Genomic DNA, 24270 nt, shown 5'->3' on the forward strand with positions numbered 1-24270 from the left:
GGGGGGGGGGGGGGGGGGGGGGGGGGGGGGGGGGGGGGGCAGTCACAGCAGCAGCCGCAGGCAAGGGGCTGGCCGCCTGGGGCACGGGCGGCTCTGAGACCAGCACAAGCAGCGCCCCCTTCCACCGCCCCTTGCCTCTTTCCTGCTCTGCTTTTGCTCTCAGCGAAGCCTGGGCCGTGCAGAGTGGGGAGAGGGAAAGGCTAAGACAGAAAGGGCTGCAGGGGACAGAGAGGCGGAGATCAAGGGCTGGGGTGGAGGGGCACCTTTTTGTAACCACCACTGGACTCATCCAAGTCGGGCCCCTCCTCAGGGCCACTCTCGCCCTCCTCATCCTTGACCTGGATGCAGTCCTCCTCCTCCTCTTCCTCCTCTTCCTCCTCCTCTTCCTCCTCCTCCTCCTCCAGGTCTTCCTGCGTGCTCTCACTCTCCGTGGAGCCTTCTCGGGGGATGGTCAGGGCCCCCTCCCCAAGCAAGGCCTCCTGCTGCTCGGTCAGCTCCTCCTCCGTCTCCTCAGGGTGGGTGGTGGGCTGCCGTGACAGCTCCCCAGTCTTAGTGAGGATCTGGGAGCAGAGCAAGGGGGCCCATCGGCTGGGAGGGGGTGCAGCCATGCAGCCTGTGGCCCAGGAGGGTCTGGCCGTCCCTGGCCTCCCCCTGGCAGCCGGCCAGCCCATACAGAGCTTGTCCAGGAGGCAAGGGTATGTCGGAGCAGATGCAGCCTGGGCTGTAGCCTAGGGCATCAGCCCCCGCTCCGTCGCCGCTGCCAGCCTGGTGCCCTGCTCTGCCCAGCCCGGCCCCCAGCACCGCCCTGGCCCTTGGCTGCTCCCAGCTCACCTTGCCCAGCTGCAGCTGCTGTTGCTTCTGTTTCTCCAGGAACTGCTGGTGCTGCTGCTGCATGACGAGCTGCTGCAGGGCCTGGGGGCTCTGGGGCAGCGGGGACGACTGAGTGCGGCTCAACGGCCGGTGCCGCGGGAGCTTGCCCACTGTCCGCATGCTGGTGGCCACACGTTCACCTGTCACCAGCGGGGACTGCCCATGGAGTGGCACTGTGTGGTGGGAAGAGGGGCACTGTTAGGGCACCAGGCACCCCCATCCTACCCCGGGACTCTCCCCCTCCTAGAACGCCACCACCTACATAATCAGGAAAAACCTTGGAGGAGCCCAGGGCACCCGGCTCCCAAACCTGAGCCCCATTCTTCCTCCTCCCCACAATGGAAGAGTCCTGCAGCTCAAAGTCACTGCCTCCAGCAAGCCTTCCTGGATTCACCACTCTCTCCCTTTGATTCCCTTATGATTGCACATGTAGTCTTAGGCCCTCAGTGTAGGTAAACAATGACTAGTTTTCCCCAATTCCAACAAGACCTCCCTGATCATAGACATGGATGCCATCAGGTGGGGAAGCCTGGGGGCCAGGGTCATGTTATCTTTTAAGCAGAACCTCTTCTGATGCCACCAGCTGCTTAAGGTCTGACTGTCCAAAGCTATGCTGGCCAGTTCCAGAGATGCCAGCCACATGTAACTACTGAGCACTTGAAATGCAGCCTGTCTAAGTTGAGATGGGGACGCCTGGGTGGCTCAGTCGGCTGAGCGTCAGTCCGACTCTTGATTTTGGTTCAGGTCAGGATCTCGGGGTCATGAGACCAAGCCCCACGTTGGGCTCCGTGCTCAGCACAGAGTCTGATTATCCCTCTCCTTCTCCCGCTTGTGTTCTCTCTCTCTAAAATAAATAAGGATGCCTGGGTGGCTCAATCAGTTAAGCATCTGCCTTCGGCTCAGGTCATGATCCCAGAGTCCTGGGATTGAGTCCCCCATCAGGCTCCTTGCTCAGCGGGGAGTCTGATCTCCCTCTGCCTCTCCCCCTGCTCGTGCTCTCTCTCTGACAAATAAATAAAATCTTTAAAAATAAATAAATAAAATAAAATATAAATAAATTAAATAAATAAATAAATAAATAAATAAATAAATAAGGGGTGCCTGCGTGGCTCAGTCAGCTAAGCGTCTGCCTTTGGCTTAGGTCATGATCCCAGGGCACTGGGATCGAGCTCCATATCAGGCTCCCTGCTCAGTGGGGAGTCTGCTTCTCCCTCTGCCCCCTACTCTGCTCGTGCACACTCTCTCTCCCCCAAATGAATAAATAAAATCTTAAAAAATAAATAAGTAAATAAAATCTTTAAAATGAAAATAATAAATAAATCGAGAGGTGCTCTAAGTGTGAAATATACACTGGATTTCAAAGACAGTATGAAACACAAAATATCTCACTGATAACTCTATATTGATTATATGTTGAAATGACAATATTCCAGGGCACCTGGGTGGCTCAGTGGGTTAAGCGACTGCCTTTGGCTCAGGTCATGATCCTGGAGTCCTACGATCGAGTCCCGCATCAGGCTCCCTGCTCAGTGGGCAGTCTGCTTCTCCTTCTGACCCTCCCCCCTCTCGTCCTCTCTCTCTCTCTCTCTCTCGCTCTCACAGTAAAATCTTTTTAAAAATGACAATATTCCAGATCTATTGAGTTAAATATGTTATTAAAGTTAATTTCACCAGATTCTTTTCATGTTTTTTTTTAAAGATTTTATTTTTAAGTAATCTCTACACCCAACACGGGGCTTGAACTCACAACCCCGCCCGAGATCAAGAGTCACATGCTCTACCAGCTGAGCCAGCCAGGTGCCCCATTTTACGTTTTTTAATGTGGCTCTAGAAAACTTTGAGTTACAAATGCGGCTCAGTGTTGTAGGCCTACTGGACAGCACTGCTCGGGAACGGGAGAACAGCATCTGGTAGGCTGTAGGTACTCAATCATATCTGTAGGACAAGGAAGAAGTCAATGATGCCCTGGAGGGGAGCTGTGACAGAGCTGGAGAGTGTCCCTGGCTACTCCCTGACGGTGGCCTGGCGGCCTCAGAAGAGGGGCCCGACACCCACCCCCGGCACAGCTGCCCGCCCGCTCACCAGCAATGAGGGTGCTCTGCTGCCGAGCCTGCTCCAGCAGCAGCACGTGCTGCAGCAGGGAGGCATGCCCGTGGGGGCCGGTGTCGCCCTCCAGCGCCACGCCCAGCAAGCAGCCAGGGATGGAGGATGTGCTCATGAACTTGCCCGTCAGTGCACCACCCTGCCGTAGGGACTGGAGGGCCTGCCTCTCGGCCTCCTGCTGCGTTGACAGCTTCGGGGAGGCCTGGGGCGGGGAAGGGAGAGGGAGGTGAGGGAGGGGCTGAATCTGTCCCCAGTCCTGCCAACTTTGGGTCAGCATCCCTCACCTACCCTCTGCCCCCCCCCCCAGCCCCCCACACCCCCGCTCCGAGGAAGGCCATCTGATCTCCCTCAGGGCTTTGTGAGGCATCCAGGACCACAGACCTCAACACAGCAGAGGGAGGATGAGGCATGCGGCCCATACTTACGGTGAGGTGTGAGTTGGTGACAGTGACTGTGGCCTGCAGCCCTAGGGAGATGTTGGGCAGAGAGGGAGACGTGTAGAGGCTGAACTGGTTGGGGGAGCTGTCCAGAGGGAGGGCCCGGTGCTGGGGGAGCATCTAGGGAGCAGTTGGGAGAGACCAGGCATGAGAGCAGGCAAAGGGGGGCCACCTGGGGCCGAGGGCTCTGAATGGTGCCTCGCTCCCCGCTCCCCACACCGAGCCCCACCTGGGGGGGGGACTGAGAGATCACGGTCCTTCAGAGGCCCACGGGACAAAGCCCACTGAAAGGCAACAGGTCCCTCTAGCCTGTCCACATGGGCAGGGAGGTCCCTGCTGGATACTCTCAGCAAGACAGACAGGAAGGAGCTGCCTTCCTTCTTCCAAGGGAAACGGAGCAGCTTGGCCCGCCCGCCCAGCCCTCAGCAGGCCTGTACCTCGGTGGGGATGTTGGGGACTGAGCCAGTAAAGCCATTCTCAGCAATGGTGCTGTGGGAGCTGTTGGGAGAGCTGGGGCCGGAGCCTGGCGCGCTGTTACACACGGACGACACTATGGGAGAACTGGCTGTCACCTGGGCATGCTCAGAGCCACCCCCCACTCCCAGGACCTCAGAACATGAACAAGAGAGAAAGGAGCCCTTACCCCCAGGCCCAGCGCCGGTGATCTCAACAGCTCTCTTCTTAAAGGTGCTAATGACTGTCCCATCCTTGCGACGCAGGAGGGGACTACTTCTCCGCTCAGCCACCTTCTGCTTTAGCCTCGAACGCACTTTCAAGTTGGGTTCGGAGGCTGGGGAGAAGGTAGCCCGGGCTCAGAGGCATCCACACGAACAGGCACACACCCACCCGTAGCCTGGCCCCTCCACATTCCCACCCCTAACCTCCAAGGAGCCATATTCTGGAAAGCCAGGCTGGTGGGCACTACACACCTGTTTTGCGGAGGGGGAAGTCATCGCGGCTGTCATAGGGCCCAAGCAAAGGCAGTTTGTAGGAGGGAGGCGTCCCAGGGGGGCCACTCTGGGGAGGGGAACTCTGGTCCAAAGAAGCATGGTGGGCTCCCCTGGGGGTGTGGGGTGGGGATGGAAACAGACCCAGGTTATTACCCAGCCAGCGGGACCTGCCACCTCGCAATCAACAGTGAGGAAATGGCCACTGCATCAAGGGACAGGAAACGGGTCCTGGGGAGGGAAGCAAGGACAGAAGCCAGGGGTGGGAGTTTCATCCCCTAAGAGAGACTGCGGGGCCTGTCCGTGGGTTCCGGCCAGGAGCCCCCTGCCATCCTGCAGCCAGGCAAGCCCCTGAGCAGGGCACCCGTGTGACCCATGCCCGCCACGGGCCATTACCAGCATTTGGGATGCTGTGGGAGGGAATGGTTGAGGCCGCCCGGCGTGGGCTCCTTCGACTTCGACAGAAGGAATTCCTGGAGCCTCAGCTTCACCTCAGTGCTGGCGATGGCACCTGCGGGACAGGGCACGGCTGAGCTGGGTGCCGGGGGCCGGGAGCCCGCCGCTGGGGGGATGGGGGCAGGAGGCCCGGGCCTTACTCTCTTTGCTCTTCTCCTTGTTTCGCAGGACGAGCAGCTGCTGCTCCAGCCGCTGCTTCTCCAGCTCTTCCTGCCGCTGCTGCTCCCGCTGCCGCTCCAGCTCCTGCTGCCTCTTGGCCGCCAGCATCTCCTGCTGCTGCTGCAGGGGCGCAGCGGGCAGGTGGAGGGGGAGGGGGGAGGGTGAGCCAGGCCCGGGCGGGGGTCGGAGGTCGGGGCGGCCCCCCCGCGCCCCCCTCGCTCACCTTGAGGTGCTTCTGCAGCTGGACCTCATGCTGCCGTGTCAGGTGGTCGTGCTGTTTCTGGAACTCGGCGAACAGGAGCTGCTTCTGCAGCTGCTGCTGCTGCTTCAGGGCCAGGAGCTCCTGCTGCAGCTGCTGCTCCCTCAGCGCGGGGTCCACGGGGCCTGCCAGAGCCCCCCGCAGCTCCGCGGGGCTGGGGCTGCCTCCCCCCCCGCCCCCCGCGGCGCTGGGCATGGCTCCGGGCAGCACCGGCTTCACCTCCACTGCAGGGGCAAGAGACCGGCGTCAGGGAGCCCAGTGCCGACGCCACTGCGCCCTGGCAGCCCGGCTGGGGGCCCAGCAAGCTACCAGGCAGGACCACCAGACCCACGAGAGCAGCGCGCGAGGGGGCAGTCAAGTCCCTCCGCTCCGCAGAACCACATTCTGTCTCAACCGACGCGGTCAAAGCCAGGAACTTCAGTAAGAAAATATGCATAAGCCGGGGCACCCGGGTGGCGCAGTCGGTTAAGCATCCGACTCTTGGTTTGGCTCAAGTCATGACCTCGGGGTCGTGAGATCGAGCCCCGCATCGGGCTCCGCACTCAGTGGGGAGTCTGCTTCTCCCTCTCTCCCTCTCCCCCTCCCCCACTTCAAGCGCGCACACTTGCGTGCGCTCTCTCTCTAAAATAAATAAATAACTCTTTGAAACGAAACGAAAAGAAAAAAACCAAAGTATGCATAAGCATGAAGCACAGTCTCTGGAAGACTGTGAATGCCCGACACCCGATACTGTCATTGATCATTAACACCACTGGGCCTTTTACAGGAATTACTTTCCTGACAAGGAAACTGAGCTTCAGAAAAGTTCAAGTACATGACCATAGACATACAGCCAGGGGATCAAGGAACCGAATGTGAATCCAAACTCTAGGCTTCTAACCACTGTCCTTCCCATGCCTCCTCCCCACCTCTCAACATCACACATTCCCTGCCCAGAAGCCTATCCTAGAAGAGAAACTGAAGCAGAGGCTGGTTCTAGAACTGAGGGGGCTGGCAGCCAGGGCCCTTAATAAACCCCCAGGAGAGACCTGTGGGGACCCTCTGGACACCCCTACCCTCACCTCTCCCCTTCTCTCTGCCCCACACCCAGCTGGGGCAGATGGGGCCCAAAGGTGAGGCTGTGAGAATGGGGGTGGGGGGCGGGGTCGGAGCAGCAGGCCTCAGGGAAAGGGGTGCAGGGCTGCACCAAACCAGGGACAGGAGGGGGCTGGGAGTCAGACTCTGCTTCCTTTGCTGGATTATCTCCTTTCAACAGTTTTATTGTAATTACCCTGAAAATGCCGCTATATATAGAGTGAGCCAAACAGCAGCTGTGCCTGGGGGGAGGGGGAACGAGAGAATGGGCGGGCGGGCGCAGGGAGGAGGTGGGAGGAGGGGACAGGAAAGGAAAGGGAATCAGACAGGAAGAAGGGTAGCGGCATGGGGGGGGGGGGCGGAGGCTGGAGCTCAGGCAGAGATCTCAGAACTCCAGTCTCAGGGAGAACCAGCTGGGAAGGGAAAAGGGGTTGGAGGGGCCTGCTGGGTCCCAAGACCTTGGGTCCAGGCCCCCATGTGGACAATGGGCTCAGGGGCCCCAGGGAAAGGCAAATGTTCCCAGGGGCTCATGGGAAGCATGGGTCTCGACCTATTGATCCCTGTCCACTGTCCTCTGGTCCCTGAATGTCACTCCCTACCACTGCCCTGTGGTTGCCAGGGCAACTGGGCCAACAGCACACCAGCAGGGAGCCCCAAGCCCAGCCCACACTCCACAGAGCCTCCCTACTCCAGCAGGAAGGGGAAGGCAAGCTACCCAAGGCCTGGAAAGGAGGAAGTGAGAGAGGCAGGGCCAACCCACCTTGTTTCTTCTCCATTTCTTTCTCCAAAGAAAGCCCTCACTTTTCTCACTCCAGCCCAGGGAGGCCACAGCGAGCTGGGAAGACCTTCCCGTGGCAAGGCAGCCCACTCCAGCCTGGGCCTGGAGAAGGAAGGACCCCAACATCCTGGTGGCGACCAGTGTCTCCTGCCCTGGTGAGCAGAGCTCTCTGCCCAGGCCCCCATCATGGACCCTCACTGGGAGCGGACAGGGAGCTGGGAGGGGATGGAGGGCTGAGCTAAGAGAGACTTCTACACCTTGTGCAGTCAATGGGCCTGGATCTCTCCGGGGGACCCACACTGAATGAGTGTCACCCAGGCAGGGGCCAGGCCTGCTGAAGGCTAAGGCCCGGCTACGACCCTCCTGCCAGAATACAGCCTCTGGGACCCACTGGGGGTGGGAAGGGGGGGGTAAAGCCTGAGCAGAATAGCTTGGTCCCCACCAGCCCCTTCTCCACCCAGCACTGCTAGGCACATTCCTCTGTGGTTTGCCCGCCAGCCACACTGACGACTCTGTGGCCACGAGGCCAGAGCCACATCTGCAGGAGTGGCCAGATGTGGCTAGGAGGGTGGGGCTACATACACAGACACACACACACATCACTCACTTTCCCTCCCAGCCCACGTCCTCCCCCGGCACCAGGAGGAAGGGCCCTTGGAAACGGCCTGCAAAGGGGCTTTTCTGGAGATGGCTGACCCCATCCAGGGTGCAAGGCAGGGTGACAGCAAGGAGCCAGCAGCCAGCCTCAGGTCTCCCCAGCCCTGGAAATGCTCAGCAAAGTCCCAGGCTGGCTGGAGAGTTATCTATTCCTCGGCAGGGCTGGCTTGGCCCATGGCACTCAGCCCGCTCAGCCAGGAGGAGGCCAGGCTTCAACCTGCTGCTCCGGGCAGTGCCGGGGCTGCAGAAGCCGGATGCCTGCCAGCCTGCCCGCCCAGGGAAGGGCAGGGGTCCAAGCGCTCCTGGCTCCCAGCAGATAACCCTGCCGCCGGCACTGCTGGCTTCCCTTGCAGGAGCCCTGCGGAGACGGCATGGGCTCGGGCTCGGGGGCTGTCCCCCACCCCCCCGCGGCTCCCACACAGCCGCCGCCACGGCAGAGAAGCTAGGCCCCGGCGGCAGCGGGAGCCACAGCCCCATTGCTATGCGGGTGGCAGGACGGCCCATGGGCTCCGCCACCCCAGCCTCATTCCCATGCAAGCGGGAAGCACAGCTGACGAGAGAATAGTAGCCCACAGGCTCTGTGGGGGCCTGGACAGAATGCAGCAGCCCAGGGGGCTGCCAGGTCACAACCTGCCTGCCTCTAAGACGGAAGGGGTGCCGGCTGAGCAGCTGGAGTCAGGGAGAGGGTGTGGGGGAGGCACAGAGCCTCCTGAATGAAGGCCGCTGGACACAAAACCTACAGCCTGGCGGCCTCGCAGCCCCCAGAGGATCTGTGCCCTCTGCCAGCTTGGCGCGAGCAGGGCAGGTGGCAGGGGCCACCATTAGAACCAAGCACCTGGAAGGAGAAATGGGGTGTGTCAAGATAGGAGGAGGCTCTTGACCGCCTCCTGGTGGACCAAGAAAGTGGGAGGACCTCTGAAAAAGGAAGAGAGTAGGCTAAGGGGCACCGCTCCCTAAGAAGAAAGGCTGAGAACTCCAGCTAGCAAAGAGCCCCCTGAAAGGCCAGAAGAGGAGGGTAAGGCCCTGCGTCCTCCCGCCACCCCCATGCCTCCCTCTGACAGAGAGCTGTAGAGAAGAGAGAGGAAGTCAGATGGCCAACACAGTCATCTCCTAGAGAGGGAGGACGCAAGGGTCCGGGTCTACTCTGCTCCAGACTCTACTCCTGCGGGACTCTGCCCCTTCCTCCTAGGAGTGGTGGCCTTAGGAAAAAGCGGCAATTATCATCCTGTCCTCCGGCCTTCTGCAAGACTGACTCACACTGCCTCCGTGGAGAAGCCCCAGCCGAGGTAGTTGAGTGGGCAGGGCTGTGTATTTCTGGAGTGGCCTCACGCACACCAGGCTCTGGCTCACGAGGGGCCGCCCTGCCCAGCCTTGTGGGCCCACCTGGGCAGTGCCAAAACCTTAGTGAGAATGCTTGGGCCGCCCACCTCTCCGTGAACCCCATCAGCCCAGTGGGGGCTCCCACCACGGATTCTTCGGGCAGCATGACCAGGGATAGATAGCCCGGCTCCTCAGGCGGAGACAAGGCAGGTGCTGACGGGACAACCTCTGGGACAGCCACCAGCACAGCCTTAGACTAGAAGGAGTGTCCAGACAAAGGGCTGCTTCCCCCAAGCAGGAGTTCTGGGACGTGAGGAGCAGGTTTTAGCAGCACCTTTAGGAAGAAGGATTCGAAATAAAAAACAAATCTGGCTGCCCGAGGGCAAGGCCAAGCCTTCCCCCTGCTCTGAACATACTGTAAGCCATGCTCCGTCTCAGAGCCCCCGAGTGGAGAAATCACCAGTTCCAGAATCCCCGTACCCCAAACCCTGGCAGCAGGGAAACAGTACCTTTCTTCCCCCTGCCCTCGGAGAAGCCCGAGATGGAAGGGGCCAGCACAGTATGTAGACCTGCCCAACAGACCTAAAAAACTTAAGGCTCGGCTCTTCAAAGACCCCACTCCCAGCAGCCACCAGCCACAGAAAGCTAGGGGGGAAGGAAGGGATCCAGGGTACGCAGAGTATGAGATATGGGTGCACTGAGCTGTTTGGAACATCTACACAGGACAAAAAAATAAGGCCTCTGCAGATAAGCCCTGGGTCGAAGGAACTACTTTACTGAAAGAGGGGAGAGGGTGAAAAAGGCCTTTGAGATCACCTGTCTCAGCCCGCTCTCTGCACAGACGTGGAAACCAAACTTCTTAGGCCGCTATGCAGATCCCACCAGCTAATCAGCAGGGACTCACACCCTCTGAACACTAAGCTAAGTAGCCTGGCTCCACCGCAGGGTACCTCAGGCCCTCCACACCAGCCAGCCTGGATAACTGGGCCCTCCGGAGAACAATGTGCTGGCAGCCCACCCGGGAGGGCAGCGCCTTCCACCAGCACCCGAGCCCCAAGAAGCTCCCTCAGCAGACTGAGTGGTCAGCAGCTTCCTTAAATGTCTAATGACCTCGTTCTGTCCCTCTGGAGAATGGGAAAAGGAGCTTGTCCCTTTCTTGGCCTTGAGGGATTTTGGAAGGAGGCAGGGAACAGCATTTCACACTCCTCCCTGTGACGCCGATGACCCCTCCCCACCAAGGACGGTTTCCCATGATCTATTTCTGGGCTCTTACGTGACTAGTGAGGCCGATTTAGGCTCAACAGGTTCTACCACAATTCAGACAGTATTTCCCCATGTGCAAGCTGGGGAGGACTCTCACCTAGCAATTTTCACGGCTCCTCGTGTAATGCAAGCGAACACACATCACATAATGGTTAAGAGCCATGGCTCTGGAGTAAGAGGATGCCAGGGTTCAAGTCAGGCTGCACCACTTCCTAGCGCAAAGGCACCAAGCACCTGCCTGTGCTCCGCGCAGGCATCTGGGAAATGGGAGTAAGACTAGTAACTTCCTCCCAGAGCTTTGAGGCTCAGGAGAGGGCTCGCAGGGGAGCTCGGCCCTGGGCCCAGGAAGATCTCAGGGGTGGCTAGTCAGGGCTATTACTAATGGCTCCTGAGATTTGTGTGTGTCCTGGACCCCTCTGGCAGTCTAGCGAAGACTCTGGACCACTTCTCAGAATGCTTCTAAAGAGCGTGAAATAAAATACTTAGAACTCGGGGCGCCTGGGGGGCTTAGTCGGTTGGGCGTCTGCCTTCGGCTCGGGTCGTGATCTCCGGCTCCTGGGATGGAGCCCCCACGTCAGGCTCCTGGCTCAGCAGGGAGTCTGCTTGACCCTTTCCCTCTCCCTCTGCCCCTCCCCCCACACGTATGCTCTCTCTCTCTCTCAAATAAATAAAATCTTAAAAAAAAAAAAAATACTTAGAACTACTCCAAGCTCAGACCTCTGCCAGAGGGAGGCCTTAGCTCTCTGGTTTCAGACTGCTCCAAGGTCGCTCTGCGGTCCTGTCCCGATCAGAGCCCGACCCGTGGGCCCCACGCAACACACACTGGAGTGGCCGGCAGCTAGAGCCCGGCACTCGGGAAGGAATCTCTGCAAACAGCCTCCTCCCAACCACAGCACATCCAGGCTGTCTCTCCTGCCTCGCTACCCCCGAGAACAGCTGCTCTGTCCCCCGCGGCACAGCCCACAGCCGTGGCAACCCTCCGGCCCCTCAGAAGCATTACTTAGCACAGATGCGCACAAGTTTCACTCCTGCTCTCGGGGCCCCAAGCAGTCAGAAAGTCTTCTCTGGGCTCCAACCTCACTGTGCCAGCTCTCTCCCCAGTACCATCCCACATCTTCCTGGGCCCCTCTTCTTGAAAGGCAGAAGCAACGTGCAATTGACGCCAGGGGCTCTTGGAATGTCAGTGCAGGAAGGGCCTGCAGATCAGCAACTCAATGTCCCAAGCTCATCATGCCACAGAGGAAAGACACCTGCCCCACGTCATCTGGAAAGGAGGCAGAGGAGCTAGGCCTTACTCAGGGTCTTCTGACTCTATCAGCCTCCCACTAAAAAAAAAAAAAAAACACGAGGAGAAACCATGAGGGCTGCTCCTGCATGATGGAGTGAGGAGCCAAACTCTGCATTAAGGATGCAGGGATCAAGACAGGGCATCCAGTTGGCCCCCAGCACACCAGAGCCCACGAGCACAGGGGAGAAGGGGGCTGGGTTGTTAGAACCCCCAGAAACCTTGAAGAAGACCATGCCTCTGAAGGACCTTAAGCCTAGGGAGTGCAGAGGCCTGGTGGAAGGCATGAAGAGTCTCGCTGATGAGGAGAGATTCACTCACTGATGGCTGTTATCTGGAGGAGAAACAGACTCATTTCTCCCAGCCCAGCCATTTCCAGGAAACACTGGGGCACCAAGCTAGAGGCAGCTAAAAGGCATACTGCTCGTTCAAAGGCTGCAGCTGTTGCCAGGACTGGTCGCTCCACACCTGGGGTGGACAGCAGGGGCCCCAGGGCAGTGCAACCCAGCCCTGAGCATCCAGCAGGGCGCCCTGCCCACCTGCCCACCTGGCCGCTTGCCATAATCCCCCACCCCAGCTGGGGTTTAGACACCTGCTGCCCAGCGTCTCAAGACATCCTCCCTCTGCAGACCGCCAGGCTGCTGGGGGCTGGGTTTGCCTCTGACTGGGGTGACAGCCTTCCTCCCTCCACAGTCCACCCTGCTCCGAGGAGCCCCAGAGCCCGCCCCGGCCTTCCAGGGCTGCTGGTGATGTCCACTGGCAGGCTGCGAGGCCCCGACCCCGTCCACACGACTTTTGTCCACACAGCCCTTATTCCAAGCACAGTCTGAGTCTACTCACATCAGAGTCACCGGCCACGCGTCAAAAATGCTGGTTCCTGGGCTGCCCTATAGAATCCGAACCCTTCACGGGGGCCAAGGCTTGGCGCTCTGCATTTTAATATATGTTCCCTTAACAATTCTGATACAGGGGCCCCTGGGTGGCTCAGTCGGTTAAGCGTCTGCCTTCAGCTCAGGTCATGATCCCAGGGTCCTGGGATCAAACCCCACATCGGGCTCCCCGCTCAGTGGGAAGCCTGCTTCTCCCTCTCCCTCTGCCCGCTGCTCTGCCTACTTGTCCTCTCTCTCTGTCAAATAAATAAATAAATAAATAAATAAATAAATAAATAAATAATCTTTTAAAAAAAAACAATTCTGATACAACCGAAAGTTTGAGAACTTTCTTTCTCATTGTGTTCCCGGGCTGGCTGCACTCATTTCTGCCGCCAGCCTGACAGCTGTTACAGCTGTGTGTGTGTGGACACAGTTAATCTGATTTCCTGTCTGGCAGCTGTGCAGCAGGGAAGGGACAGCTGAGGGTCTCAAAACCAAGAAGAGGGGATGGAGGAAGAGGGGATGGGGGGCAGGGGAGGCGGTCTGAACGGGATGGAGTGTTCAACTTCGTTGCCTGAGCCCCCTTCTCCCGATTTCCCTGCAGGGAGGGAGAGAGCTGACCAAGGGGTCCCCACTATTCACAGAAAACGAGAGAGCTCAGGAGCCTCCTCCCCCCAAAGCCAGACTGGTCTCTCTTCTTGAGGAGCACACACTCAGGAGGTGCAGAGACAAGTCGTGCAGACTGTACACTACACAAGGGCACCCAACCAAAGGGGCAAGTTGGGGCTAAAATCGAGCCCACGCTCCAAGGGCTGAGCCACGTGCTCTGGCATGAAGATGTATCCACCTGGAAGAAGGGCCACCTCTAAAAAACGTGCACAAAGGAATGCTGGTGTGGGTTAGCAGTAGCCCAACACACAGACCTGAATCCGAATCACAGCTGTCACCTACCCTGTGACCTTGGGCCAGTTCCTTAACCTCTCTGATCCTTCTCAATTGTAAAGCATGGCTAATAATACCTTCCTACAAGACACAAGGTAAGGAAAGCCCGATACCCTCGTCACTGAGGACATTTTTAGTGCCTCACCCTTCCTACCTTACCCCTACACCTACACACCCAAACGCCTGGCCAAGCTTGGAATGGTCTGAAGAACATGAATGAGAATATCCAGGGGAAACCCCAATACCAAACCCAAACCCCATGGCACTTCCCAGCATCCACAGCATCCCTTCCTGGCACAAGCAGGATTCACACCCTCCCTCACTGGGGGAAGGAGACTCCTCCTCCATGTCTGCTCATAAGATCCTACACAATGCCCAAGCATCAGCACTGCCCAGTCCGGGCCACAGGGGAATCCAGGGCCCACAGAAGGGAAAGAGGGGATCCCCCAGCACTGTGTCCTCGGGAATCCCACACAGGAGCTCGGGCTCCGAGGCTCCCCAAGCCACAACAAGGCCTGAAGGATGGGCGGGTGCCCACTTTGTGCTGGGCTGTTGTGGAGAAGCCAAGCAGAGACCCCATCCGTCAAGGAAGACCCCTATGGCCCTATGAGAAGCGGTGACTGGTTCCCCTCATCAAGCAGGGACAGCACAGACTGCCCTGCAGCCCCCATGGGCTCCCCCTGCCAAGGCTCTGGCTCACCCACTGGGGCAACTCACCATATCTGTCTGTTGAGCCAGAGGCCCAAGCCCCAGAATAGAACCCAGGAATCCTGACCTCAGCCCTGGACACCAGCCCCTTCAAAGCAACCTTCATTCATCCATGCGCCAGGCACTGTGCTGCAGAATGGCCATGCACCAGACAGCCCAGGGAGCAAAGGATGGCCCTATGATAGGGTTCCAAAGACTTGCTGGCGGAGCAGGCAGAGTGCAGGGTAGACAGCCATCCCAGAAAGCCCCGTTCCCCAACCCCTCGGGCTGGGGAGGCCTGGCGACACACACTGCTGCCCAAGAAGCATCCCTGGACACCTGCTTTTTTAGCCACAGGCTTCTGCATCCTGTCTGGAAACTGATCAAGAGATGGGGAGAGGAGGCGGGAGGGGGGGTGGGGGGGGAACACCAGGCTGCCTGGGCCCTCATGGCCGTGTTTATCCGGGGTGGATTTTTTTTTAACCCAAAGGTTAAAGTGTTTCTATTTGAAACATCTATTTACATTCCAGAGTCCAAAAAAAAAAAAAAAAAAAAAAACAAGGCAGCCGAGCTCCAGGCCTATATCTGTCCCCGGTCGCGTCACAGACTCAGCATCAGAGCTGCGCAGGGGGAACATTCTTAGCCCTCTCCCCGAGCCGCTGAGGTGACTCACACCTCCCTCCTGCCAGCATGGACCACACCACCGATCAGAAGGCTGGCGGGGGGGGGGGGGACGGGGATCTGGAGAGAGGGGCTGGCACAGGGGAGGTCTGGCGGGGGGGGCACAGGGATCTGGAGAGAGGGGCTGGCACGGGGGAGGCCTGTGCAGGGACAGGCAGCCTTAGGGAAGGGATGAGAACAGCAGGGTTCCAGCCTGCAAGGGTTCTGGGGTCTAACTTGAAAGAAGGTAAGAGAACATGCTGAGGAGGCAACTTCAGGCCAATTGCCAGCCGCTGCCTGGAGGCAACGGACAGCAGGGGGGAAAGGGCAGGATGGGTGGACCAATGTGGCATCTGCCTGATGGGGGAGAGCGGCCTGCAAGCAATGCTCCCCAGTCAGTCCTTTGCCCTCCAGGGGACCAGCCTGACTCTCAGAGGCTTCGGGGCAAGGGTCAGCAGGCAGGGTCCTCACAGAGCCACCAGCTCCACCAGGCCAGGGCTAGAGCGGTCCTCTGGGTTTACACTTGCTCCCGGGGGACGGGGTCGGTCCCCTGCACGGCCATCCCCCAAGGTTAGGCCCCCATCCCAGGGGCCTGTGTGGGCAGGCCTGCAGGGCTGGCTCCTAGGGTTATGCCCCTACCCTAGGAGACTCTGCTGGCATCACTGCCCGGGCAGATGGCAGGCCTTATTCCAAGGACTTTCCAAAATGTCCCAAAACATTCATCCTCTGACATATCTTAGTCCACTGCAACCTTATCCCTGGACGGCTTAGAGCCAAATCACAGGTACCTGCGTAGGCACACAGCTCCCCCCTTCCAATCCAAAGCTTGGGACCCACACCCACGTATCCAGAGGCAAAGACTCCCAATACATAGGCACACAGACACCCACACCCAAGCACCCAGCCACTGCCAGGAGGGGCCAAGCGGGCATGGCTCCAGCAGGCCCCTCCCTCGAAGAAGCATCTTGTGGTGCCGGCCCGGTGGGAAGCCTGTGCCAGAAAGGCCTGATGCTGCCAACAGGTTCCTGGGAGGGAGGGAGGGCGTGGCCCAGCTCTGGGGGACCCCACCCCCAGCCAAGAGCCAAAAATGTCCCTGCTGAGAAGGGGGCAGGACTAGGGGGTCCTCAAGCCCAAATGAAGCGGAGTAACATTCCTTCAGCATCATGAGATGGGATGAAACCGAGGCTTCAGGGAAAGAGAGATGGGGGAGCTACGGGAGCCAGGACCCCCGGCATCCCAGCTGCCGGCCTCCACCTACCCCTACCACAACCTCATCGCATCTGATCCCCCAGGAACTCCTGAGCGGGGACTTGCAGAAGCCATGTGCCCCCAAGGACCCAGCCGGAGGAGCTGGGGTAGTCTTTATTCTTGCGGACACACAGCTACGGCTTAGTCCCCTGCCCAGACCTGGGGAGCGGGCCACTGGGAGGCAGGTCACTGACCCACTTCCTCCCCTCCGACCACAGTGCCAACTAGGCCAGGATCCTCCAGTAATCCACAGCCCCCAGCAGCTTATGTCGACCCTGCCGGAGGCCAAAGAGACTCAAGACTGCAGCAGAGTGCAGCTGCAGGGCATGGCGGGAAGGCAGGTTCGGGCCAAGGAGAGCAGGGAAGCCCACCTCAGTGAGCACGGCACCCCTGACCGCCCATATTCTCAACAAAGCCCTCCACAAAGATCTAGGCAGGACCCCACCTGGGCGATGCTTGGAGCCAGATGCTCAGCCCCGGGGACAAGGATGCCCGATAGCAGAGGGCAAGCGGGGACACCGAGGCACTTACCTGCCACAGGGATGCCGTGTAGAGGGGTCCGAGGCAGGATTTCCAAGGATGGTTCCCGGCCTGACATCCCATCTGCTGAGAAACAGGATTCCGTCTCATAGATGGTCTGCAGCATCTCCACGAGCCCCTGAGCCTTGGGCACCAGCAGCATGCCAGGGAGGGGGCCGCCGGAGGCGCGAGTCAGCCAAAGGAAAGGTGGTCGGGCGGGGCCCTCACTGCTCAGGGGCTCCCTTAGGCCACTGCCGCTGGGACCCGGGCTATGGGGAGGCGCCTCATCCGGCCTGGGCACTCCTGGCAGCGGGAGGAGCCAGGAGGCCCCGGAGCTATAGGCCCGGCCCTCCTCTACAGGGGCATCGGACCACTGGCCTTTCCCCAGCTCCCAGGAGCTGGGGTATATGGCCGCGCGCTCAGGGGACAGGAAGGGGAGCTCAGCAGGCAGGCGGGCTCTCTGTGTTCCCTCCCAGCCCTGGGTGACAGCTCTGGGCCTGGCTCCCTGCTCCTCCTTCCCGAGTGAGCCGCCGGCAGCTGGCAGGAGACTGAAATAGCAGTTGGGGGAGGGCCCTGGCTATAAATAGGTGGAGCATGCTCAGGGAGCCGCCGGCTGGCTGCCAGGAGCCCGGGCCTGGCGGAGGCCCCATGGGGTGGGGGGGGAGGCGCGTTCCACCCCGGGGAGGAAGCGCCAGGCAGGGGGATGGGAAGAGGGGAGGGCCCGCACTCAGGGCCAAGGCCACAGAGCCGGGTGGCCAGAGGCTGGGCCGGGGAAGGGCACAGGCCAGAGCACCCATGCGTCTGGGAGCAGCTCTGGTGCTATTCTTGGCAGGCGAGGGGCTGGAGACCCAAAAGCCAGATTCCATCTCTTACGTTCCCTCTCGCCATCAGAGCAGGTAAAGAAACCAGAAGGGTCTGGGAGAGGGTGGCAGACAGGGCCACCTGGCCTAACCTCACATCTTCCCTGGAGTCCTCCTAACAGCCAGATGGAAGTTGATTTAACTTCCGTCCTCCCTCAGAGCTGGAAGGTGCCTCCCCACCCCCTCAACCAGAAGGGAGACCCCTGAGCAGCAGCTCAGTGGCAGCTCCCTCCTACCCACTCGGGGTGTCGCCTCCAGGGGCTGCTCAGCTTCCTTCCAGGGACCAGGGGGAGTCTTCCCGGACAGGCCTTGGCCCTAACCACGGAAGGGGACCAGGGAGCACCTGCCCACTGTGGGAGCACACGCAGCTCCTCCCTGGCAACGTGCCAGGTGCGACACCAGCAGCAGCACATACGTCACCTCGTTTACTCTGCACGATGACCTCAGGAGATAGGTGCAGGTGGGGAAACTGAGGCAGAGAGATGCAGTCACTCACGCTAGGTCATACGGCTGCTTAAATGGTAAGGCCGGGATGTCTGAGGCTCCAGTCTGAGTGCTAACCACCACAGCCCACTGCCTCCTACACAAAGGAACACATGAAGCTACCCCAGGGTTTCCATGAACAGGTAAGATGACCCCCAGCACCCCGGGAGACACAGACACGAGGCTAGAGCCCCTCTAATAAAGACTCACAAAGCTGCCAGGAGCCAGCCCTTCCCTCCCAGCTCCAGGCCTGGCACAGCAGCCCATGCTCCTGGGGCCCTGATGGGACCTCGGGCTAGTGCACCACGAGGACCAGGGACGCCCGCCTACCCTGCCCACGGCTGGCTCGTCCCTCCTCCTCAGGTTGTGCCTCCCACTGGTACAGAGATCCCACTTGGCCCCCTGACCTCACTGGAGCCTTTTAATAGCCTGGTTATTCCTGGGTCTGGGTCCCCCTCCCCCTTCCTGATGTCACGGTTGCTATTTTGGAGCCCCCTCCTGGCCCCTCCTTGCCCCCAACTCCAGGCATGGAGCCAGGGACACCTGTCCTCTCCCTGGACTGGATGACCTCACCCTCCTATCGGGAGCCCTGGTGGAGCTGGCCAACCAAGGACACGGTAGCCATGGCTCCTGCGGCCCATCTTCCCAGCCGGCTTTGGCCAGGCAGGGAGGACGGCAAAGGGGCCTCCTGCCCTCAGGTCGGGGAGCACAGGGACAGGGTGGGTGGCAGACGTGGGCTGATCTTAGATTTAGCTGATCCTATACAATAAGATGTACGGTGGGGTGGGGGATGGGAAACAGGATCTGAACAAAGATCTAGAGCGTCAGCTTCTCTGCCAGGGTAGACTCTAGAAAAATGGTGATGGAGCAGTGCTCCCCACAGGGGTTTGGAGTTGGGAGACACCCCAGGGTGGGCCTCGGGACCTCATTCACCACCTCCTGCTCCAACCTCATCCTGGCCAACCAGACTCTCTGAAGAGGAAGGGAAGAGAAGACCAAGGTCCCCCCAGAGGGGTGATGGGCAGCAGACTCAAGGCAGCCCCAGAAAGCCGGGGGCAGCAGCCCCTCCCAGCTCAGGACTCCACCCACCCACGCTGGGAACAACCAGCAGGGCTGGCTAGCCCTGTCTTGGCTCTCTCTGCCTGCCCCAGGCACAGGAGAGTGTGGTAGGGGAGCCCTGTTCTGGAGGAGAGGAAGTCATCAGTTACAATGACTCAAAAGCAGGGCCCCCAGAACCTGGCGCAGCCAGACACCCAAGGAAAGAGAACTCCTTGCTAAGGGAAGATAGGGAGCACCCAGGAGACTGGGCACCCAGAGGTGGCCAGAGCCTGGGGCTCGGGGCAGTTCCCAGCACTGTTAGGATTGCCAGGAACAGCATGAAGTGGGAAGCAAAGTGTCAGACAGCCAGACAATCCTCGATGCACTTCCCAGAATCCTCCAGGGGAATTAGAGACGAGCCCTGGGGTGGGGACAAGTGTTTTCTTTCCCTCTGAGATTCAAGTGATACAACAAGGTCTTCCCAACGTCTAACCCTCAATCCTTCCTGCTTTATAGCCCCTCTCCTTGTGGTTCATTTGTCTTCTCCGTCCCAAGCCATCCATCTCTCCTATGTGTCATCCCACAAACCTTCCAGAGCACCCACCAAGCAGAGGGTGCGTGAACTCCACTGGGAGCGAGCAGCATCCCCTCCAGGCCACAATGACCTCGTTCCCTTCCTCAGAGGCTGGCCTCAGGCCTCCTAACCCTGTAAATCTGGAGGAGGGGAAGAGCCCAAAGCTGGCTCCTTGAGCTCTTCCAGGCTCCCATTTCCTGGGCACAAAAGGTTGGGAAAAGGCCCTGACCTAACAGCAAAAAGCAAGTCTCCTTTGTGCACAATAAAAATCCAAGGGCCAGGGCGCCTGGGTGGCTCAGTTGGTTAAGCGACTGCCTTCGGCTCAGGTCATGATCCTGGAGTCCCTGGATCGAGTCCCGCATCGGGCTCCCTGCTCAGCAGGGAGTCTGCTTCTCTCTCTGACCCTCCCCCCTCTCATGTACTCGCTCTCTCTCATTCTCTCTCTCTCAAATAAATAAATAAAATCTTTAAAAAAAAAAAAAAAAAAATCCAAGGGCTGGCTCAGGAGCGCCCTGGGTAGAGCAGGGGGTGCCAGCTGCCCCGGGGCCCCAGAGACATCAGGCCTGCCTGCCCTCCAGTTTTCTCCTGCCCTTTGCGCCCCATCATGCTGGAGCCCGTCAGCACCGCCTGGGAGCCGCCATGTGCCAGGTTCTGTGCGAGGTGCTGCCTGAACCCTCTTGTCTGAAACCAAGTCCCGGAAAAACGTGAACACCTACTTTGGCCTCTTTCACATCCCTCAGGGGTGACCCTGCCTCTGACTATCCCATCTGAGCCTTCGATCCCTTTCGACTGATGAAGCGGAGAAGAGGAGGGCGGAGCAGATCCCAATCAACAGTGAGCACAGGTGCACCAGGGGGCATCTAAGTGGAGAAGGGACGCCAGGAGTCCACTTCCCAGACCCCCCGCCCCACGCCCGCACTGACCCACTTTCTCCTCCTCGGGGCTGGCTGCCTGCCTTCCCCGGGGGCTTAGAGGCAGAGCATGAGCCCGAGGCTGGGAGGCAGGACGCCGAGGTTCCTGGCTCCACCCCACACCCATGCCCCAGTTTCTCTGGTCACCCAGAGGGGGCAGCTGCCTTCCCTCCCTCCTTCCTGGAAAAGGGAAGGAGAGAAAGTGTGGAGCGTGCTGGGAGGTGTTGGGCAGGCAGGTGTGGTCATGAAGCTTGTCTCCCCTCCCACGCTGGGGCTAAGGAACCTGGCCGCCTCCTCCTGGGGCCCTGTCGCCATCCAAACTGGCTCCCACGGCGGGCCTCACTCTTGCCCTCCCTCCTGGGCAATGGCACAGAGGATAGGGCAGAGATCAGAGCAGGCCTAGGTCCCAGGTCCCAGGCCAGTTCCTCCAGCCTGGCCAGGCCGAGCCCAAACAGGAGGCAGGCAGCTTCTGTCAGTCCCTCAATCCCACTGAGGGGAGCAGAAATGACCAGTTCCAGAAAAAGAAAGAAAGCCTCACTCCTCGAGCCCCCTTTGGCCTGAAGAGAAGCCAGGCACCAGGGGGTGGCCTCCTCAGGGAAGCAGAGGTAGCCCCATCAATGGCCTCTGCCTGTACTCCCAAGACTGCAAAAGAGGCAAATCAGGTCAAATGCTGGCGTTCAGCCCTGCCCAGAGGTAAGTCAATCAGCTCCCACTCCCCGGGGAGGAGGGGTGAGCCCCAGAAGTAAACTGCTCTCCCTGCCTGCCGCCCCTCACCCAGGACCTTCTCTCTCACTAACTCGTATGCTAGGAGGGCAGGGATGGGCCATCTTCTATTTTTCTTCTGTTTCCCCACAGGCTGAGCTCAGGGTTGGGCATGGTGGGGATGCTCAAGGGCTTGCCAAATGGGAAAGCTCCCACACTGAGAGAACTTGAGGGAGCCAGGGAACAGCGCTGTTCCGTGCCCTGAAGGAAAGAGGAGCGAGTCTCGGGGATTCAGGAGAGGGTGCGAGGTGCTCAAGGGCCAGGGCACCCAGGTCCTGGGGACTGCCCATCCTCATCACTCCCACCTCTCTCCCCGGCCCCGGGGCCCCACACTCTTCCTGGGGCTCCCTTCAGGGTATCCACGGCAAAGTGAACACCCACCTGCCTGACTACAGTTTCATTTTACTTCTATGGAGTCCAAAGGCATGTGGTTTCCAGGCTTGTGCCAGATGCTGGACACCAGCAGCCCCAGCCCAGATGCCACTCTGAGATGCCCAGATGCCCTCAAAAAGGAGAGCTGTGGGGAAGCTGGCCATCTCCCTGGCCCAGAGCAGCTCTTCCTCCACAAGGAGAGGCAGCTCTGGAGCCCCAGGAAAACTGGAAGGGAAGAGCCGCCGGGGGATGCCCCCAAGCAAGGATCCCAGCTCCCAGGCCTCTCCACAAATGCCGTTCCTGGTATCTGGCCCCCTCCTCCTCTCCCTCCTTCCCAAACACGGGAAGACAGCATCTCCCCCTGCTGGGGGGAGCGGGAAAGCCAGCCAGGAGGTGAGGCCAGCTCTGTAAGCCCCACTCCCGAGGCCCCTCCTGGCCTGGCTCTGCAGCCCCTCCCAGGATGCCTGGCTCCCGCGCGGCCGGTGGACACCTCCATCTACCACCACACTCCCGCCAGCCCTGGCAGAAGTGGCTGCAAGAGGAACTTGGACCACCAGCATCTGGAAAGGCAACCTAGTGACCTCATCTAGCCAAGATGGATTATTGTAGCCTTTTACTGTAAGGGAATAGAATCCCAAAGCTGGGAAATGCCCTTCCCAAGCCATGAGCAGATGCCTCTGGGCAGTTTCTGGTCCCTTGGCCCACGGTCTGACCCAGGCTCGGTGTGATTGCAGGTGGCCCCTAGACAGGTCAGCATAGTAGCTCAGAGGAAAGGGGCCGTTGGCACCGCTACCAGTGTCCGGCTGAGGTGGGCCAGGGACTGGGGAGCACCCACCAGGCCTCTCCCTTCCCTTGGCCAGCCCAGCCCCAGAGGAGGAAGCAGGAAGTCAGAGCTTGACAGCCCACCCCCCAGCACCTCCATGTCTAACTCCTGCCGCAGCCCCTCCAGGTTGAACGAAGGCAAGGACAGAGGCGGGAGGCTCTGAAGGGGGACTGCAAACCCTGCAGGAGGGGGCTCATCAGGCCAAGCTGACCTGGAGGGTCTTAAGGGTCCAGCCCTCAGTAGCTGGCACTCCACTCTGCCTGCAGCCCGCACCCTGAGTCCGCCACGCTGGAGAGACAAAGGGGAGGGGCCGCAACCTTGACCAAAACAAACAGCACAAAGCCAAACAATCCCACCAGCTTCCAGCTTCCCTGAGTCTACTGGAACCTCCAGGACCCTAGTCAGGACCTCGGCCACGGAGCGCCAGCATTGGGTCCCCGCAGGAGAAACCATCAGGTCCGGCAAACTGCGGACAAGCAATGAAATGGGAGGCAGTCTGGATGGCCCGCCCCCCCGCCCCAATGCCACTGCCATCCTGCAAATGGGTTCTCTAAGTCCTAGTTCCCCTATCCCTAAAAGAAGTGAAAATATCCCTCTACCCCTACAGAAGAAGACGTGGGGGTTAGGCTGGGCCGTGGAGGGTTAAAGCTGAACAAGATGGACTCAGACCCTCCAAGACTGGGCAGAAGGAGCCAGCCAGGGGGAGAAGGCAGTTACTACTCTGACCACACTGACCCATGACCCTCCTGGGAAACTCCGGAGGGTCCGGCTCAGGCCACTTGGACACATCCTCAAAGGCATACACCCAGACCCACCCAGACATAAAGCTGCCTGGAGTCCCACCCATAGACTATTTCTGGCAGCACCAGGTAGCCCCCTAGGAGCAGAGGGGAATAGGACATCGCAGAGTCAAAGTCCCCAGATTAGGAATCCACCATGTCCAGGGCCCAAGAAGAGAAGGGGTAGTCTACCCAGACTCAAAGGAGAGCCAAGATTCCCCTAGCAACGTGTCAGCGCACCCCCCCATCCCAGTACCACACATCCCAACAAAGGCTGAGGCCAAAGGCCCTGCAAATATCCCCTAAGAAAAAAGCATGGAACAGAGAGAAACTCTCCACCAGGAAGAGAAGCAACCACCACAAAAAGGAAGCTCCATTCAGCTATTGTAGGAAACCCTTCAACATCATCCCCGGCCGGCCCAGACACATTCAGGGACACACCCCCCCTCTCAGGCCTGCCTGTCTTGGCAAACGGGGCTGGGCAGAACTGGAACTGCAGGCCCCCAAGTTGAGACTGAGAGGGCAGGCATGGGGACAGAGTCGGACCCGTGTCCTCCCAGGGCCAGGCCGGACCGTGAGCCCATCAGTTTCCAGCTCTAGCCCTCGGTCAGTAACTTCAGGTTTGCCTCGGTCCTTTTCTCAAAATGCTTCTCCATTCCTGACCCCCTCGTTCCCTTACAGCTCAAGACCCCGAAGGTCAGCTGGCCTGGCCTAGAAACTCACCCAGCCCACTGTAGCCAAAACCACCCCAGGGTGCCCTTCTCTGGCCTCCCAGCTCTTACCCGACTCGGTGGGAGAGTTCATGCCGGCTCTGGGCCCACAGGAAGCTGGCGTTGGGGGCTGGGATGGGAGGGGGTGGAGCTGCGGTGATGTCAAGAGAGACAGACGATAACAGACAGACGGACGGGACAGGAGCCCGGGGCGGCTGTGCCTCTAACGCCCATCAGAGGCCATCCTTCGGGGCGAGGCAGTCAGGCACTCAGAACGGCATCCCTGGGGAGAGACGGAGCAGGGTTAGAGGCCCCCGGCTCAGGGATCTGAGAGAGTTGAGGGAGACCTCGGGGCTTGTTGGTTTACACCTGGGGGAGAGAAGGAGGGACACCTGCTCCGGGGGGGTGGGGGTGGCGGGGGT

At 59.7% G+C, this 24270-nt stretch overlaps 1 protein-coding gene across 5 annotated transcripts in view; it reads right to left on the minus strand.

Annotated features, from left to right (window-relative positions):
* The window catches only part of HDAC5 (histone deacetylase 5), a 38181-nt gene that overhangs the window by 8465 nt on the left and 5446 nt on the right, over positions 1-24270 (minus strand). The window contains exons 2-14 of one of the 5 annotated variants that reach the window (XM_032396471.1): positions 23921-24131; positions 17817-17976; positions 16549-16620; positions 5196-5455; positions 4954-5092; positions 4754-4868; positions 4340-4470; positions 4054-4200; positions 3848-3960; positions 3399-3530; positions 2953-3175; positions 832-1043; positions 264-560 (exon numbers count right to left, since the gene is read on the minus strand). In XM_032396471.1, the coding sequence (XP_032252362.1) occupies positions 264-560; positions 832-1043; positions 2953-3175; positions 3399-3530; positions 3848-3960; positions 4054-4200; positions 4340-4470; positions 4754-4868; positions 4954-5092; positions 5196-5455; positions 16549-16615 (1836 nt within the window). In that variant the 5' untranslated portion in view covers positions 16616-16620; positions 17817-17976; positions 23921-24131. Of the gene's footprint in view, positions 1-263; positions 561-831; positions 1044-2952; positions 3176-3398; positions 3531-3847; positions 3961-4053; positions 4201-4339; positions 4471-4753; positions 4869-4953; positions 5093-5195; positions 5456-7065; positions 7186-16548; positions 16624-17816; positions 17977-23920; positions 24132-24270 lie in introns of those variants that run through there. The other 4 variants (XM_032396472.1, XM_032396470.1, XM_032396469.1 and 1 more) reach the window with 4 other exon arrangements.

This window comes from Phoca vitulina, unplaced genomic scaffold (genome assembly GCF_004348235.1).
Source record: "Phoca vitulina isolate PV1807 unplaced genomic scaffold, GSC_HSeal_1.0 scaffold92, whole genome shotgun sequence".
Classification (NCBI taxonomy): domain Eukaryota; kingdom Metazoa; phylum Chordata; class Mammalia; order Carnivora; family Phocidae; genus Phoca; species Phoca vitulina.